At 31.1% G+C, this 19,157-nt stretch overlaps 1 protein-coding gene across 4 annotated transcripts; it reads right to left on the reverse strand.

Moving 5' to 3' along the window:
* Positions 1 to 1,784: 1,784 nt before the first annotated feature.
* On the reverse strand, positions 1,785 to 7,050 carry LOC140976249 (branched-chain amino acid aminotransferase 2, chloroplastic-like). Of its 4 annotated transcripts, none has more exons than XM_073440254.1 (11): positions 6,934 to 7,050; positions 6,682 to 6,853; positions 6,436 to 6,512; positions 6,139 to 6,316; positions 5,849 to 6,025; positions 5,623 to 5,754; positions 4,036 to 4,134; positions 3,286 to 3,402; positions 2,610 to 2,705; positions 2,408 to 2,520; positions 1,785 to 2,208 (listed from the first exon to the last, which is right to left on the reverse strand). In XM_073440254.1, the coding sequence occupies exons 2-11, from the start codon at positions 6,832 to 6,834 to the stop codon at positions 2,094 to 2,096; spliced, it is 1,257 nt and encodes a 418-aa protein (XP_073296355.1). In that variant the 5' UTR covers positions 6,835 to 6,853; positions 6,934 to 7,050; the 3' UTR covers positions 1,785 to 2,093. The 4 variants fall into 4 exon arrangements, with proteins under 4 accessions (XP_073296355.1, XP_073296353.1, XP_073296354.1 ...); XM_073440252.1 differs by having other exon boundaries at positions 6,436 to 6,518; XM_073440253.1 differs by lacking the exon at positions 6,934 to 7,050 and having other exon boundaries at positions 6,682 to 6,926.
* Positions 7,051 to 19,157: the final 12,107 nt, after the last annotated feature.

Raw genomic sequence — 19,157 nt, forward strand, 5'->3', positions numbered from 1 at the left:
GTGTCACATAAGCAACAAAGTAAAAACTAAAGCTTATTGAATTAAAATCAAACTTGGATAAATTAAATAACTAATAGCCAAAACGAGCTAATTTATAAAGCAATTTTTGCAATTTTCCTTGTAAGAAAAGTATGGAGCTTGTATTTTAAGAAACTAACACAAAACGTTTTTGGTGGCTGGTGGATTCCCAAATTTTGGACCGTTTATTCAGAAGATGGGCCACTCATGGGCCGGGTCACCATGTAGGTCCAACCAGAACGTCTAGTTGGTTTTTGGTTGCTTGTACTTTGTAGTACTTATCGTTGGATGTTAGCTTTTGTTTTTTGTTTTCCTCTGCTCCTTCATATTAACAATAACATCATAAATAATGAATTCTTGATAATCATATCCGATTAAAAGATTTAGATTCGGATTATTTTGGGGTGGGGCTAGTTTGTAGAGACATTATTGGAGCTATCTTGTTTGCTGCTGGTAAATTTCTACATAACAGTGTTATTCTTCATCTACTCGATATGTTCGATATTATAATAGAATTGGATTCAACTAACATCGATTTAAGTCATAAATCATAATACTCTTCTCTGCTTATGCGCCTGGATTTTATTCGCAATCAATGTTCAACCTTGTATTTTGGTTATTTAATTGATTAAAATTCGATTTAATTCAAAAGGTTGACTTTTTTTCTTTAATTTTAGTTTTTTTTTTCAAGTGACGTCATAGAAATGAATGTTGATGACATTGCGTCGAATACTGCTCACATAGTGTCTGATATTACTGGCGTGACATTTGACGTATCCGAAATCAAATTAGCAACCCAGGAAAAAAAAAGAGATTAAAATTAAAAAATTTTGGACTACGGCGAAATTGTGACTATTTAAAAAACGAAAAAAAAAAATTCAATTTACACTACGATTTCCTCATTTTTGTAATTTTCTTTTAAAGAGAGGGATTGGTTCTGTGGGTTTCTAGAACTTAGGGGACTAAAAACCGAACTTGCCTACATCTAGGTTCATAAATTGAATTCGTTTTATACCCTTTTGTTTTTTTTAATTTAATACAAATTCTTGATGTTAGATTTTTTTAAAAAAAAATTTTAATTTTTTTTAAATTTAATACATATTCTTGATGTTAGATTTTTTTTTAAAAAAAAACGAAATAAAGCTTTGTACCGAAGAACGTGATAATATTTTTTTAAATATTTTGTAACGGTTTGACTTGTATTTTGATTTATTATTTTATATTTGTTTAATATTGCATAACTGACTTTTGATTTATGAAGAAGTTAGAAGGGTTGTTTTACAATTTAATCATTTAGGGAGTAAATATATAAATGTTTTTTGGAAATAAGAACTGAACATAAAATAATATTGACAAAGGGACTAAAATATTATTAGGAAATTTGAAAGAATAAATTTTGTCGACATTTTTTTATTCAAAAAATAATAATCTTCCCCGTATGTAATTAAAATATGGATGGTTAGTTTTTGGAGGGAAAAAAAAGACCAGATTTTTTCTTTTTCACTGTTCCATAAATCATTTTCGCATTTTTTTTTTAATTTTGTCATTCACTTAAGTATTCAATTCTCATTCAAAATTGGTTTGCCAATTAAAACAGTAGAAATAAATCCAATCTCTAAATAAATAGTCGGTGCCGAAATGAATTCAATTTTATTTAAACTTGCTTGACAAAGATCGTTTCTTAAAGTTTTCAATTTTTGTATGGGAAAATATAACAAATATCAAAACTTGAATCGGACGGAATGCTAAAGGACCAATAATATGGGTTAATGAGATAATAATTTGAATATTATTAATAACATAATCATGTTTAACTTCGATTATTGTCGAATTCGAGTCAAGATTAGACAAGAGCATGGCCTAACAGAGATATTGTCTCAAATAGTCGTCCAATTGCAGGAAAAGACGAGCCATAGTATACAAACAGAGACGGTGACTAGTATAACGTCAGATAGAAACAAATTTCACAGCACAATGCTAGCATCTGAAAAGCCAAGAAAAAAAAAAGTACTAAACCAGCACAAAAGATCCAAACTCGAGACAAATTGAAACACAAAAACAAGAATCTGTACCTACTAGAGTTGAGTAATCCAACCCATTTTATCCTCTGTGAGTCCCATTTGTAGGCTGGTAAGAGCGGAATAGAGTTGCTGCGACACACGACCGACCCCGTCACTTTCATAACTCACCCTGAACATCGTAAAACAACCATACTTTATTTAGAATACTGTAATATAAGAACTTAAAAACTCAAAATGTAATCGCTGACATTACAAGTTGGTTTTCACAGAACAGGCAAACCGGAAAATGGGAAACAGGAGACGGAAAATGGGATGTTCTCACAATTTTTCGTCATGAAGTAACTAACAATCTATAATCCAGAAATTACCGTTTATCAAAGTACGTTATACTGCCCACAGGTGAAACCACAACAGCAGTTCCAGTGCAGAAAACTTCATCAGCATCAAGCAATTCGTCAACTGCCACCAAACGTTCCTCAACCTACACATCATGAGGAACAAAACTATTAGCTGGCAACAGAGAAGTCTGCTGAAAAATCAATCGATCTGCTGAGTGTTCGAAACAAGTACCTCAAATCCTAGACTCCGAGCAACATCTATTATGCTCTTCCGAGTGATGCCTGGTAGGATGGTCCCTTTTATTGCTGGAGTTAAGATCACATTACCCTGAAAATATGGTAATTCGATTTCAGATGAAATTGTAAAGTCTTAAACACTGGTACTTTTCATATGAAATTGTAAAGCATTAAACACTAGTACAAAGCTTATCAAAGGATGAATAAAAAATTTGTAAGATAAACTAAAAGCCATAAAATTGGTTCAAAGTCAGTTGAATACAGATGTTACAAATTAATAAAAGCATTTATTGAAATCAGTTTTTTAAGTGGTTTTAATGTGTGGATGTGATAATAAAAGAGAATTTTGTTTATTTTTCACATAGAAGTTGAAGCATAGCACAAAAGGTGATAAGCCACATTTCCTGGCATCTGAATTTTGACATTTTTTATACACGTTTTTAAGAGAGTTTCTCAATCCAAACATCAATGTTTTTAAAAAATAATAGAAAAACATTTTTAAAGGAAGAACTTTTCTATCCCATTGCACTTATAAGCAACAGTATCAAAACCTTCTAAAGTGATAAAAATGTATTCTATATCTGAAAGTACTTGATCACCAAAAACAAGTTATTTGCAAATTGTTTGAACACTGCATTTAATGGCCAATACTAATTTAGAAGATACTTTACCTTAACAACAAATACATTGCAGGAGGACACCTCTTCCAAGTATTTCTTGTAAGTACTATCCAAATACAGAACATCAGAGAAGCCTTTTGCTTTTGCAGCACTCTGTGCCTTTAGGACCTACAAATAAGATGTATCAAAAAATATAGCTCTCAGGTTACAATGTCAAACACAAAGAACATTCATGTAAAAAACAAAGATCGTACCATAAACAAAGAGTTCTGAGAGTTATCAAGAGGCACGATGCCAAGCCAAGAAACCAGTCATTAAGGACAATTTTCAGAGAAATATCAAACAGAAAACATTTTTCAAAATATTTAATGTACATGCGAAAAGAAGAGCAAAATCATTTATCCGATCATAAAGCCAGAAAATGGAAGAGAATATTTATGCAAGCAAATGCAGAAGGCATGAGAAATGAGAAGCAGCACAAGGTTACATTGTCAAACACAAAGAACATTCATGTAAAAAACAAAGATCGTACCATAAACAAAGAGTTCTGAGAGTTATCAAGAGGCACGATGCCAAGCCAAGAAACCAGTCATTAAGGACAATTTTCAGAGAAATATCAAACAGAAAACATTTTTCAAAATATATAATGTACATGCGAAAAGAAGAGCAAAATCATTTCATCCAATCATAAAGCCAGAAAATGGAAGAGAATATTTATGCAAGCAAATGCAGAAGGCATGAGAAATGAAAAACAGCACAATGAGATGGTATGTAACTATAATCATCAAAAAAGTCACTTACACCAGCATAATTTCCGATAGTCTTCACAGCTCCAGTACCACCAGGGGTTGCCCGATGCATTTCAGTCTCGACTATCAAATGGATTGGTGCCAAACCTTCCTGGAATTAGATGTAAAAAATAAAAGGAAAAATAGCATCATTGTACCTTGTAAAATTGATAAAGACGATAACCAAAGATAAATGTTATAAAACTAAATATCATACATCTACATACTAACCCAGTAAATATAATGTTCTTAAAAGCACAAAAACATTACAGTCAAATTCTTGTAGGTAGGAAAACAGACAGAAAGACGTTCTATTACAAATTATCTCTGACAAAAATACAAGAAAATATATGCCTAAGAGATGCAAGAAAACAGTGTTTGCTTTATGTTTCCTCTAAGCCTGTTTAGCCTGAGTTTGTTTAGTTTAGGCTTTTTTATGGTCCTTCATCTTTTTAGTCGTCTTAATGATATGCTCTGCTTTTAAATGTTTATGTTCCCATGTTGTCAACACTACTAACAACATTTAAGCTAACATGATCAAATTCAGGAGGAGATGTGTTTTTCAAATTCAGAGGAGCTAAACGAAGACGTTTATGCTTATTTTGTTCAGAAAGACAAAAAAGAGTAGATTGAAAGGAAACGTGTGGGGCTTGCCTTGCAAGACATAAATTTCTTAGTAATTATCTTTTTGAATTGATAAGATTTTACTTATGAATTTTGCCTTTCTAAGACTACTGATTAATTAAAAGTGTTGTTATCTTATGTTAAAAACAATTGATTACCAACTAAAAGATTTATTTCCATATTTTGTAGGAAATTAAGGAATTCTATCTAGGTTACAACACCTCTTAATACATACCTGTGAAGGATTGCTGCACACGATGATAGAATAAAAAAAAAAAGAGCGCCTAATATAAGAAGAGTGATCGGAAGTTTGAAGATATTCAAAAGGCGATCGTATTTGTTTATACTATGTTACCGTTGAGTGTTGGGGACATCTAAAAACAACACTTGTGAAAGTGTTGATTGAAGATTTCGTTTTGTTGCACCAGTTTTCGACATATCGTTTTGCATTCTTTGGTTTCGTTTTAAATCTAGTTATTTGCTTTAAGATGCAATTTGTTTTTCTCAACTTGTTTAATTAGTTTTTTAAAAAATCACTAGTATGGGTTCTGTAAACTGACATTTACGTTTTCTAGTGATTATTTTGTCTGGGGCATCGTGCAATTATTGATACTTGTGCATAATTATTTTTCATTTATTTTAATTAAGTTAATTATTTGTATGTTTTATTATTCTGCTATAGGTTGTCATAAGGTGTTATGACATCTAAAACAACATTTATATCTGATACACACAATTATTACCATTCATGTTAAACAAAATTCTTTCCTCAGCAAAATGCAAATTGGGACTTAAAAGAGAATGCATAATCCTTAAAGAGACCAATGCCACAAATGAAACACAGCATAATCGCAAATTCAGGTAGATGAAGTACAATGATAAATACTTAAACACCAATACAGCATTTCATGAAGCTAATGATTTAAGTGGCACATATTAACGTTGCAGCAGAGACTTCAAAGAAAACATTGTGTACCTTGAAATAGTTGCCCACTGGGGAAACGTAAATCAGAAAGGTGTATTCAGGAGCTGGTGCCAGACCTAGTACAGCTCCACTCCCCATAAGCAACGGTCTTATATATAAAGAACCTTTACCTGTTGGGGGGATCTGAAACAGAGAATGAATCGAGAAAAAATTATTGATTCAAACCAATGCTGGAAAATAATAAGATCTAGAGTTACAGGTAGAAATATGACAATACCCATCTTTCATTAGCTAAAACAGTAGCTTTTACAGCTTCCATAAATTGCTCTACAGCTGGACAAGGCATGCACATTCGCTCAGCTCCCATTTTGAGTCGTAGAGCATTTTCTTCGGGACGAAAGAGCAAAATTTTACCATCATGTTTCCGATAAGCTTTTAAACCTTCAAACAATCCCTGCAAATTTCTTTTGAATGAGTAGTTATGCAGAACTAACCAACAACATTATCAAGAATCAAACTTTTGTTTAAAGAAAAATCAAAATGGAAAAGAAAAACAGCGAAACTAACTTGGCCATAGTTCAAAACTCCAGAAGATGGGCTTAACTCAATGTTTCCAAATCTCTGTAATTCACCTTTCATAAAGCTTTCCCCTTGGGAACACTTCATCATGTACATATAATCGGTGGGTCTAAACCCAAAACCTAAGTTGTCCCAATCAACGTCGGCTAATTCTACTGTTATGTTGCTGCAAAAATCAAACATCAAAACAAAACCCAATCACAGAAAAACAAAAGGCAATCCAGTTGACCACAGATCATCGCCCGATAAAAATTAAAAAAAACCTCAATTTATGAAAAATAGTACCTCGAAGGCGAGGCCACTTGAAGACTATTAACATTGTTGTTATTGAATTTACTGAAAGAAGAAAAATGCGATTGCTTCTGCAACTGCACAAACATTCATCAAACACTTCCAAATTTCATACAGGAAAAGAACAAATTACGAAACCCACAAGAGCATAGGAAAAATAAGGAAGAGGGAAGAAAAGGGCATACAAGTATAACCCAATAAACGACATTTCATGTGATTCAAGAACAGCATAGCACATACCTGGAGTGGTTGCGGCGAAAAGAGCCTTTTCTCGGTGAAAGCAGGCGGAAGGATTTGGATAGCGCTGCGCAATGGACCAGGCAGAAGGTAGTGATGGTGGTGATGGGTCGGCAGATTTGGGTGCCGGCCGGCAAACACAGCGCCGCTCTCCATTTTTCTCTATTATTTTGCTCTGTAAATTAGTGGTTTTTTCGTAAGAATAAATCCAATGAAAAAACACCACAAAATTATAAACAGTGGCAGTGAAATTACCGTGCTGTGTACTGCCGTAGGTTATGCCCCCGGTAGTTAGGCGTCTCGTTGGAATTCTTCTTTTGGCCGTTTGATCGACCATCAACGCCAATAGTAGCTACTTTTAATGGTATTTTTCACACATTTTGTGTGTAATAAAATAAAATATTGGATATAATATAAATTATGTTTTTATTTTTTCAATCTAAAATAATTATTAATTTCTAGGTTAGCTATGATGAAAAGAGAAGGTCTCCTGTGTTTCATGAATTTTTATCCGTCAAATTCGTTGACTGAATCAATAATTATTATGAAAAATAAAAGACAAAAACTTGTTTGAGACGGTCTCACGGATCGTATTTTGTGAGACGGATCTCTTATTTGGGTCATCCATGAAAAAAATATTACTTTTTTATGTTAAGAGTATTACTTTTTATTGAGAATATCGATAGGGTTGACCCGTTTCACAGATAAAGATTCGTGAGACCGTCTCACAAGAGACCTACTTAAAATAATATTATTAAATAAAATGATATTTTTAATGAGTTGAGTGGATTCGGAAATTTTTCTTACAAAATTGATCTATAAAACAATATTATAAGAGTTTCTGTGTCAAAAAATCTTGCTTATTTATATTGAAATTAATTACTCTGTCTTGAAACTACTATTAACTGCTACTATTAACTAGCAGTCCAAGTACATTTGAATTATATGAGCAGAAATTAACTATAAATAGACAGTGGAGATTTGAGGTAGTAATCTATTTCCATGGATGTTTAATTGGTTTATGAATCGTGTTTTTGTAAATTATTAGAAATAATTTTATATACTAACTTATGATAATTTAGTATATAAAATTATTTCTAATAATTTACAAAAACACGATTCATAAACCAATTAAACATCCATGGAAATAGATTACTACCTCAAATCTCCACTGTCTATTTATAGTTAATTTCTGCTCATATAATTCAAATGTACTTGGACTGCTAGTTAATAGTAGCAGTTAATAGTAGTTACGAGAGAGAGAGTAATTAATTTCAATATAAATAAGCAAGATTTTTTGACACAAAAACTCTTATAATATTGTTTTATAGATCAATTTTGTAAGAAAAATTTCCGAATCCACTCAACTCATTAAAAATATCATTTTATTTAATAATATTATTTTAAGTAGGTCTCTTGTGAGACGCTCTCACGAATCTTTATCTGTGAGACGGTTCAATCCTACCGATATTGACAATAAAAATTAATACTCTTAGCATAAAAAGTAATATTTTTTTCATTTTCACAATAAAAAGTAATACTCTTACCATAAAAAGTAATATTTTTTCATGGATGACCGAAATAAGATATCTGTATCACAAAATACGACCCGTGAGACTGTCTCACACAAGTTTTTGCCAAATAGTTTTGTAAGTTATGTCTTTATTATCCATGTTTTAATATTTCTTCACAACTATAATTTTTTTTTATCTAAAATTTATAGTGCCTAATGTGCGTTTAGGAGTGCAAATTTCATTTGAGCAGTTGGAATAATTTGTTTTCACAAAAAATAAAATCGAACTATCAATTTTTTACATTTGGTGAAATTTAAATTTTCATCGATATATTCAGTGTGTATATTTAATTTTTAATTTTAAAAAATTAAGCCGAAATATTAGAAGAGTGTGTGAGTGTGTTTGTGGAAAAGAAGAAACAAATACTAGGAAAAGAAACAAGAAAATTGAAAGACGCAAGCGTGGAAAGATAATGGCAGCCCTACGACTAATGTGGAATAAATTCTTAAGCCAATTATTGACTCCATTTAAGTATTTATTTCCAAGTTGACTACAAATCTACAATTATATATTCTTCCCCACCTTTTTCTACAAAAATGTTCCAAAAGATAGCGAGTTGGACGACTTTGTCCACAAGGTTCCACAAAAGATTATATTTAACATTACAAATATATATTTTGAATAATATACATCATTTTCTTTCTCTAAACTGCACATATTTACTCTCTAAAAACTTTCTTTTATAATATATAAAAAAATAAAAGTACTTTATTATTCGAAATGTAAAAAATTTATAAAATCGATTCAATCCCCAAAAAATAAAAAAAAATATAGACTAGGTCAATCTAGCCCATAAAAATGGGGAATTTTTAAATAAAATAAGCACAACGAATAAGTCGATATTCCAATTAGTCATGTAAGTAGAGAATATGTCTCACACATAAAGTATGTCGCACTTAATATTTTGGCTTTTAATCCAACGACAAGTGAAAAAGTCATAACGCAATTCAAAAGGTGACAAAAAAAAGTGCTCGACAAATATATTTTTCCAATACAAATGAATCAAGCAAAGGGAAAGCCATTAAAGAAGATACGTACGTGCATGGTAATGCTTTGAACAAAAAGAAAAAGATCAAAGGCATAAAATCATTCCAACGATATGGAAAATCAAAATCACAGCTTTTTCCCAAAGTTAAAATGGAATTTTTGTGCTGGAACTGAGGTTTCTGGTGTATGATCACACGAATGAAGAAAGAAATAATGAACAGAATCCACTAAGGAATGGATAATATTGAAGAATATTGTTATCGGCTTTTTACACGATAAGATAATGAAATTATTACCATGGATTTCTGTTTTTCTTTAACGTGTAAACTGTAAATGTAGAAGGATTCAATCTAGGTTAGGAATATAAATGATTAATTGCGTCTATGATTACAAGAACATCTGTCTTCTTAACCTACGCTATAAGATATATTCTGAACAATTAAGTTGCTAATGAAATAGGAAATAGAATAATAAAAAGGTTTACGCTGAGTTAGTAGATGTGAACATATTGTAAATTACACGAGACTCACAAAATCTAATGATACTCGTAATAATATGTGAAATCTTGCAATACAGCATAACAAGAAGAATATAATATTTTTAAATCATACAACAACTCAAATATTGTTTCAATGATATTCGCATATATCATTTTTTTATATTAGATAATATATATTAAACATGAAGTATTTTTTGATCTAAAATGGAATTGGATATACAGGGATGTCCATGATATATTTATCAAAAGAAAAATGATGAATACACACATGAAAGTGCAGTCCAAGATAAAGTCTTGGAAAGAAATAATGAACGACACCATTTTCATTACAAGATAAACGAGTGGGCTTTACTTTAAGAAAAGTCGGTGACATATGATATGGTCCTTTTACGTCTTTAGGATAGGATATAATAATAATTCCAAACTACATATATATATTGTCCTTATCTAATAATCAAACGATTCATATTCCCACTCCATGTTGTGCATGAACATGTCCTTATCCTTACGAAAAATTTAGATCAAATATAACAATTTAAGTCGCTAAACTTCATTAATCGAACATGCGATATCATCCTCTAATTTCCTTTATATATCTTGGGTTATGGGAGAATTGAGTTGATGATCATGGTCAAATTTAAATTTTTAAAAAATATGTTTGAGATTATTTAGCAACTGTTTGAAGGAATTTATTTACAAATCGGACAAGGGTTGTGCCTTGAAAGGGGGACAAGAGATGAATTTCGCACGAAATATTATGGTTAATGGGAGCTGTATGGCTTCAATCATTGTAGCACGTATTAAAGTGCCTGTACACATGTCCACTGTACACACTCGACAAATGCATATTCGTTTTTTAGTGCCCTAACAATAATTAACAAGGAATAGATCATAGTATTTATTTACGACTAAAACGTGTATCACTATTTTTGAAGCGTGGCACGATACTGTATTTTTCTATAGAAGAAAATTGTATTTTTGTGATGTAATTTTTTATTTTATTTTATGTGATTTTGATTATTTTTTCCGCCGTTAACGTGGTGCTCATATGTATGCAATGTCAAATCAGTACTATTTTCAATGAAAATTATTAAAATTGTCAAAAATTAAAATATATGCGACAAAATTCAATTTTGACAACGTAGAAGATAAAAATTTTGAGGAGAAATCATAAAAAAAATTGCAATTCTCTGTTTTTATTTAAATTTTAAACCGGTTAGAACTCCGAGTTAATTCATTCTCCATCAAGAGTAATTCTCCATATATCTCGACACTATTAGATCATGTGTCCCTCACATGTTAATAGAAGTTTACATCATGTTTTGATGATCCAAAAACCAAAATTTTACCATGTTATATTGAATAAAAACCAAAATATAAAGCCGTGATTTAGTTAATTTTTTTAATTTCGATAAGCCTCAAGCTCCTCTATACAATATAGTCCGCGAACAAGAATTTCTCTTGGAGTTTCAATCTAGGTACTTCATAAATCCCACAAACATACATAGTTTATTTTTAATTAATATTATTGATGGCTTGAAATAGTACGATTTGAATACCAAATTTTCATTGAGACCGTATAAAAATTTGTGAGATCATATATGACTAACTAATTTATTCGTGATACATTCTAAGATCTAGCATTTATCGTTTGTATGTAACTTGTGGTAACGATACAATTTTAATATTTTAGACTGTACAAGACCTCAACGACACGTAAAGCAATTTTACTCTTACAAATAAGGTATATATTCATCAAATTTCGTTAACTAAACAATTTTCCATCGATCCAAACCTCTAAAGCTCAACAAAATAAATATGTAAAGAACATTAGGTTATGATTACACAGTGTGGTGTCAATTTTTCATCTAAGTGTATCCAGCTCAGACCGCATACGCTCCCGACCAACCCTTGCTTGATTATGATATTGATTAAGGTTTCTAAACATAGCAAAATCCAAGAAGTTGGCTAATTACACCAAACACACCGCTAATTACAATGGTGGGGCTGGGCGGGCGGAAAGAGGAAACAACAACGGGACAACACGAAACCTTATCCACCAAGAAATTAAGGCAGCCATCCATCATTCCCTGCTGAATACGCTGAATAATAATATAAATATAAAATATCCTCAAACGGAATCAAATTTCCTATCAAACCAAATCATTTGTAGGACCCCTCTATCTAATCGTGATCTTATTACATATTATTGCTTTATCTAACTACATTTGTCTATTGTTAATATGATTAGATTTTTTATGAAATGAATTTTTATTTGTGACACAAGTTAATTTTGTCTATATTTAAATAATAAGTAATATATTTGACATATAAAATTGATATTTTTTTATGGTGAGTCAAATTAAAATTTATCTCACAAAATTGACGCATGAAACTGTCTCACAAGAGTTTTTGTATATTAATAATATACGTATATATGTTTTCCTTAAGAATTGTTTAAAGTATGTGAATAATCGATTATACAGACATACTGGTATTATTGGAGACGCGATACATATTTTTCGTTATATGTTAAATAACTTTTGTGTAGAAAATTGAGAAACTATATTATTCAATTAAAAACTGTGACATGATTTTTTTTTTGGATTTTTTATAATAAAATTTAGTGGTGTTTGATATAAATTTTTGAATGAAATGTGATATTGTTATTTAAATTTGGATAACAACGAGATATTTTTGTATTAATAAATCTTCGATAATAAAACCTTCTTCAATATCTAATATTAAATAAAATAATAGCATTTCGGTATTTTAAAACTTTGACATCAAAAGTGTAAAATTTTCACACTTTATATTATAACGTGTAAGTATAGAAAAAAATATTTAAAAATAATGAAGAACTCGTGTTCAATTATAAAATATATCGTGAAAACTAAATAATTTGTGAGAACCTCGAACATATAATTCCTTTTCAATTTTATTTTTATTTTTTTACCTTATTTAATTTTTTCCATGACCTTTTATTTAAAAATATACATGTAATCTTAAGTGTAGGATAATGTTTAAAGACATGAGTTATATACACACATAGTAATATGCAATAAGACAATATTTAAAAAATGATAAAGTCATACATCAAAATCTTGGTTCAACGATTAAAATTGCACGATTATAAGACTTTTGCTCAAACAAGCGACAAATTTTTATATTGTTAATGCAATTTAAAAACCCAATTTTTTTTAAATATTAATTGTTTGATTAATGGATGGGATTTGAGACTTGATTAGATCAAGGATTGTTTATTAGATCATGGATGTGTATTAATTTCTAATCATATGGATAAAGTGTCATGCCCGCGTCTATCCCTGGCCGACTACACAATAGGTTCATATTGAAATTATTTCGTATTCATTCTCATTTTACGAAAATCATTAATGCAAGTTGTGAGGCTCGAGACCGAAGAAGGCTGGGGTGATTGTCAGTGCCATGAGGTTGCACGGACAATAAGCAGTTCCTGGCAAGCTTCTAGACGAAGAGAACATGAATGAACCGATCTTACACCGGAAGGAGAGGGATTCCAAAACTGTTCGGTATGAGACAGTGCAGTTGATGAGTGTTTAATAGAAATAGGTACTACTCATATCAAGAATGTTTATCTTCTTTTCATGAGATCATCACATAAGAACTCCAAAGTTAAGTGTGGTTGACTTGCGCAATTCTGGTATGGGTGACCCCTAGAAAGTTTCCTAAGGCGTCAGTGAATGAGCACATAACCACGTTGGAAAGACTCGTCTTGGTACAGTGGGGACAGTCGTCGAATATGAGACACCGCATTTGGTATCTGAGACGACCTCTCTTAGAACGGTGTAGTTCAGGGACGAACCAAACGGAAGCTGGTAGGCATGTGAGGCTCGAGGCCGAAGAGGGCGGGAGGTGATCGCCAGGGTCATGAGGTTGCACGTAAAATGAGCGGCTCCTGGCAGGCTTGAGTTGGGATAATTTTGGGATTGGTGACCCCTTAGGAAGTTTACTAAGGTGCGTATGAGTGAGGACGTAAGCACTCTGGAAAACTCGTCTTGGTAAAGTTGGGACATTCGTCGAATTTGGGGCATTACACAAGTTGCCAAAAGAATATATTGTAAACCTTTATAAAGCATTTTAAACTTTCATTTTCAACTTCCCTCATTTGGAACTCGATGTTCTCGTCGTTGCCTGTCCCTCAATCCACCAATGTCGAGAATCTGAAGATGAATTCTACAGATTCAAGTAGTGGTTCCCACCCACGTAACACTTTGCCTCTTGATGCACAATGAAGCCCTATAATAATTACTTCATATATGGAAAAATTAATTCAAATTGTTATAGGTCTATGTCATAAATCATTATAAAGCATTTTAAACTTTTATTTTCAACCAATTTGAAATAACAATAGGACATAATTATTCCAACTCATGTGTCTTCCACTAGCATCAATGAATCACATATGGAATAGTGGGGTACTAGGTGAAACATGTTTCCACCGAAGATTAAATCTTGCACCAATTATCACCATCTCACAGCAGATCCAATAAAGGAATTTATATTATTAAAAAATGAATTTATATAATTATTTAAAAAAATATGTATATGTATAAAAAAATATTTTACTTCTCATAAATCAATTTTTAGTTATTTAGTATAGTATATTATATTATATAGGGTTTTAATTTTGAATTCAAATGATTAGTTGCTCAATTTTATGTGGGGAGGCCTTCAACGCTTATCAAGTTGTTAATAAAAATCTCGTCCACTAAAATATAATATATTTTAAATCTTATACAAATTACATGAAAACTTTATCAATCTTAGTCTGATGGAGCTTGAACTAGTCTGGTCCTAGTCAAATCTTGGGAACCAAGGAATCTATAGTAAATTTCATATTTTTCATCATAAAATTGTAATTGTGATAACGGGTAAACTCTTATTTGAAATTTTATTGTTGTCGAATTTTAGTCTTAATCTTGTATTTTTTTATTGTTGATAATTTTAGTATTTTCAACATGAGTACTAATATAACACCATATTGGTCTGCGTTGCATCTTTGACGCATCAGTATTATATCGGAAAAATGATTAAAATTGTAATATATAGATATATATTTATATCAGGCAAATATTTGACAACATAAATGACCAAATAAACGCGTAAAACGAAATTGCATCTTTTTTTCATTTTTTTATTGAACATAAATTTTAGATTTATGAAATAATTAAATGTTTAATTGATTTTATAACTTTTAAAATAGTTGGCCATACAAGCTTTATCTCTTTCTTTTATCTTATCTTACTTAATGAAGAAGTTTTTTTAAACATTCATAAAAATAATAATTTAAAAAAATCGACTTCTTTGAATATATATACACATACACAGATGCATACATACATAATAATATTGCTTCATATTACTTGGAAAAATATTAATATTATTGATATAATATTAGTTAATCAGATTAAATTTTGGTTGTGCTCGGATGCAATATGATATATTTCAAATTACTTGACTTGTTAAGATGAAGAAAATTGAAGTGAATTCAAAATTCACCTACTATCAAGTTTTTGCACTTTCAACATAATTATTTTTGATTTCAAATCGAATCTTTCCTCAAATCAAATATCAACATCCAGTCATCCACATCCAATTTATCAATTCAACCCCATTAAATAAGGACAAAAACTTGTGTGAGCCGGTCTCACAGGTCGTGTTTTGTGAGACGGATCTCTTATTTGGGTCATACATGAAAAAGTGTTACTTTTTATGCTAAGAAAATTACTTTTTATTGTGAATATCGGTAAGGTTGACCCGTCTCACAGATAAAGATTCGTGAGACCGTCTCACAAGAGACATGCTCTAAAATAAGAACCTCTATTTTTATTTTTTAAAGGAGAAGAGCTTATCATATAAAACCTGAAAAAGATTAACGTTTTTATTTTTATTTTTATTTTTATTTTTATTTTTGATGAGAAGAACTTATCATATAACCTAAAAAAGATTGAATTATTTTTTTAAAAAAAATTGAATTATTTTCAAAATTTAGCACCTTGGATTAATGATTGAACATGTAAGCTACATTGGTGACCCGACTTAACGTCACCATCGCCGACAATGCATTATTGAATGCGTTTGTAAAAGGATACAGATTAGCAGGGCCTCACACCCAAACACTCCCTATCAAACTTTCTAGTTAAGCAAAGATCCTGTTCCTATATCAATAGGCTAGTCCATCAATCTAATTTATAATATCATATACAAAAATATATTGAGTAAAAATCTTGCTCTTGTAAGAAGGTAAAATTAAAACTATATTATTTTTTGGGGTCCGTAAACTCAAAAATATATTATTTATATACAAACCAAAAAAAATCTAGGGATGCAAAGGTGTCTGCCTCTGCCATCGAAGACATGACAAAACTACTGATTATTGATTCCATTAATTACCTTATATTAATTAATTGTTTGTTGGATGATTATAACACATCTTGTTTCCTAATCAATATAATCCAGATACAAAATCAATATGCTATTAGTGTAAAACTTAGATAATACTGTAGACGAGAGACATTGACCTAATGATTAACGTTGAGGCTCTGAAACTTATTGATATCAGATTCGAATCTTGTTGATTACATGTAGTTTTCATAATTTATTTAAGCATATTTAGTTGTTTCTTTGTTTTTATTTAATTTGTCTGAGATAAAGCAAGTTTCGGATCCACGTTCAACTTTTGACAGTAGTACACACAGAGTATGAAATAATGTTTGTAAAACTAACACATGGTGTGTTCATACTAACTTATTTTCTATTTATCTCTTTCGTAGACAACAAACCAGAAAAAGTTATTAGTGATGCAACTGTTATTTGAGACAATATCACGAGTGGTGAGTAAGAACAATCATCTAATGAATGAAAATCATTATCCTATTCTGGTCAATTTACAGAATGATTTTAAAAAATTTCAAGAAAAATAATATTGAATATATTTTCGCCCTCTATGCTGCTAGAATCGTTTGGCTCGTCAAGATTTTTCTGAAGACGACACACAGTACAGTGTAGTCGATCTACCTCATCTTCCATGATATTCCATCGGATAATACATTCCATCCTCAACATTCCATATTGCATTGATTGGAAAAGAAGAAAAGAAAAATAGTCAGCAAAGGAACATGACACACACACACACACAAACCTATTTCTTACAAATGAAACCAAGGATGGGGTGAGAGACATGCCATGTGCTCTGCTGAAATATAGTCTTCACAACTAAGTTGTGGGCATCCTATGAAACAACTTTCCCGACCATAAAATTAATTGTAAAACACACTCATCTCTCCACTTTCGACATTTGTAGTGAAGAAATGGGTTGATTTGGATCACACCAATATGGAGGATTGGCCTACACGACAAATATTAATCTCCATGATATTTTTTAAAGATAAAATTATTGCTTTTTTTGTGTGATTATTATGGAAATTTCCAACATTAAACACTTTGTTACGTTAAAGTACTCCACACAAGCAACATGCATTAAAGTTTTTTTTGTACGTACAAAGCCGAATAGGACTGGAAATCATGAACATTTCCGCTCTTTTAATTAAGTCTAATGACCTCATTAATTTTTTGTTATATCATATACGAATCCTTGAAAATTCATATATTCTAACTTCTTTGATCCAGTAAATCATCAAAGTTTGATCTTAGTGTAATGACTTTTTTTTTTTTTTGGGTCAAATGCTAACACACTTTGGTAATGTCTGTGTCGAGTGAATGTCATGTCAATAATATAGAGTATCAAATCAGCATTCCAACATAAATGACTAAAATTCAAAAAAATAATCATCTTATTACACTAAATCAAGCTTTGACCACTTGCATTGTGACACATCAGACCGAAGAGGACGGAGGGTGATCGTCAGTGTTATGACATTGCACGGATAATGAGCGGCTCCTGGCAAGCTTCTAGACGAAGAGAACATGAATAAACCGATCACACACCGGAATGAGAGAGATTCCAAAACTGTTCAGGTATGAGACTGTGCAGTTGAGAAATACTTAAAAGATTTGATAGGTATTACTCATATCAAAAATGTGTATTTTCTTTTCGAGATCTTGTCACATAAAAACTTCATAGTTAAGCATACTTGACTTTGAGCAATTCTGGGATAATTGATTCATATGAAGTTTCCTAAAGTATGTATAAGTGAGGACATAATTACGTTGAAAAGACTTGTCTTGATATAGTGGGGACAATCTTCGAATCTGAGACGTTACATACATGACAAAAAACCGAAACAGATCAACTTGCCGGACCATTTTGCTAATTTTCTCATTCTTATATATGAATTTTTAACACAACTCTTTCTCTCGTCATTTTTTTTAATCGTCCAAAGGAAAGGATGCCCGCAAGCCACAATATCATCAAAATTCCAAGAATAGTATCTAGGAAATATTTTTAAAAAAAATAATAATTAGCCGTAGATTAGTAGCACGTCTAGAACAAGATGTCAAACTTTCAGCACAATGGGTGCATTAATTATTATTACTCAAGGTTAAAAAAAACCAAACGGGGGCGAGAAATGATGAGGAGAAAATGGAGTTTGTGGTAGTAACAGTAGAAATTGGCAAGATAATGGGTGGCGAGAGAGCAAACGAATCATAATCTTTGACGTGTGTCCCCCATTGCCAAGGGCATCAAAGTATTCATTCTTTACGCACATTGATTCTTGTCATGTGAGATTGATTTCAAAGGGATTCCTTGTTGTTGCTCATTATAATTGAAGATAAGGTGTTGTTCAATTTGTCAACCAAGGTGGAGTCCAGACCAACTCGAATTCAAATTTTAAAATATCAAGAGAGATTTCTCCTACACCTGTTACTGAAATATGATATTCAAACCGCTTCGGTGTTTAATTATATGAGTTATATTATATCTCCCCACGTTGATAATGAATTGATCACAAAAACTTTTTTGAAACTGTCTCACGATTCAATTTTGTTACCGAATATTTTATTTGAGTCATTTTTAAAAAATTATTATATTTTATGATAAAATATTACTTTTTATTGTAAATATGAGCAGATTTGACACGTTTCAGTAATAAAGAATCGTAAAATAATTTCACAAAAGACCTACTCTGAGTTGATTAGCTCTAATGAATGCTAATAATTATATGTTTGGAACGGTTTGAATTATTGACAAAAAGACTTGAAAAGATTATAAGCATACCATTTTAGGGAGAGAAAAAAAAAAAGAAGAATTTTGATTTCGCTTGGAAAATATATTAAACATAAATAATAACAAAATTAAATAAGAAGTGTAGTGTGTGTGTGTGTGTGAGAGAGAGAGATGGGGGGCCTTTTCATTATTTCCACTCCCAAAATTCCAATCAATGCTAATTTAATCCTTTGATATTTAATCATAGAAG

Source organism: Primulina huaijiensis, chromosome 5 (assembly GCF_012295235.1).
Source record: "Primulina huaijiensis isolate GDHJ02 chromosome 5, ASM1229523v2, whole genome shotgun sequence".
NCBI classification, from domain to species: Eukaryota; Viridiplantae; Streptophyta; class Magnoliopsida; order Lamiales; family Gesneriaceae; genus Primulina; species Primulina huaijiensis.

Bases quoted from the DNA above. Each gene is read 5' to 3' on its own strand.
- LOC140976249 (XM_073440252.1), bottom strand. From the start codon at position 6,834: ATGGAGAGCGGCGCTGTGTTTGCCGGCCGGCACCCAAATCTGCCGACC. The intron at 6,317-6,435 runs GTACTATTTTTC...TGATTTTTGCAG, and splicing joins CAAGTGGCCTCGCCTTCGAG to CAACATAACAGTAGAATTAG. The intron at 6,026-6,138 runs GTTAGTTTCGCT...AGAAATTTGCAG, and splicing joins GAGTTTTGAACTATGGCCAA to GGATTGTTTGAAGGTTTAAA.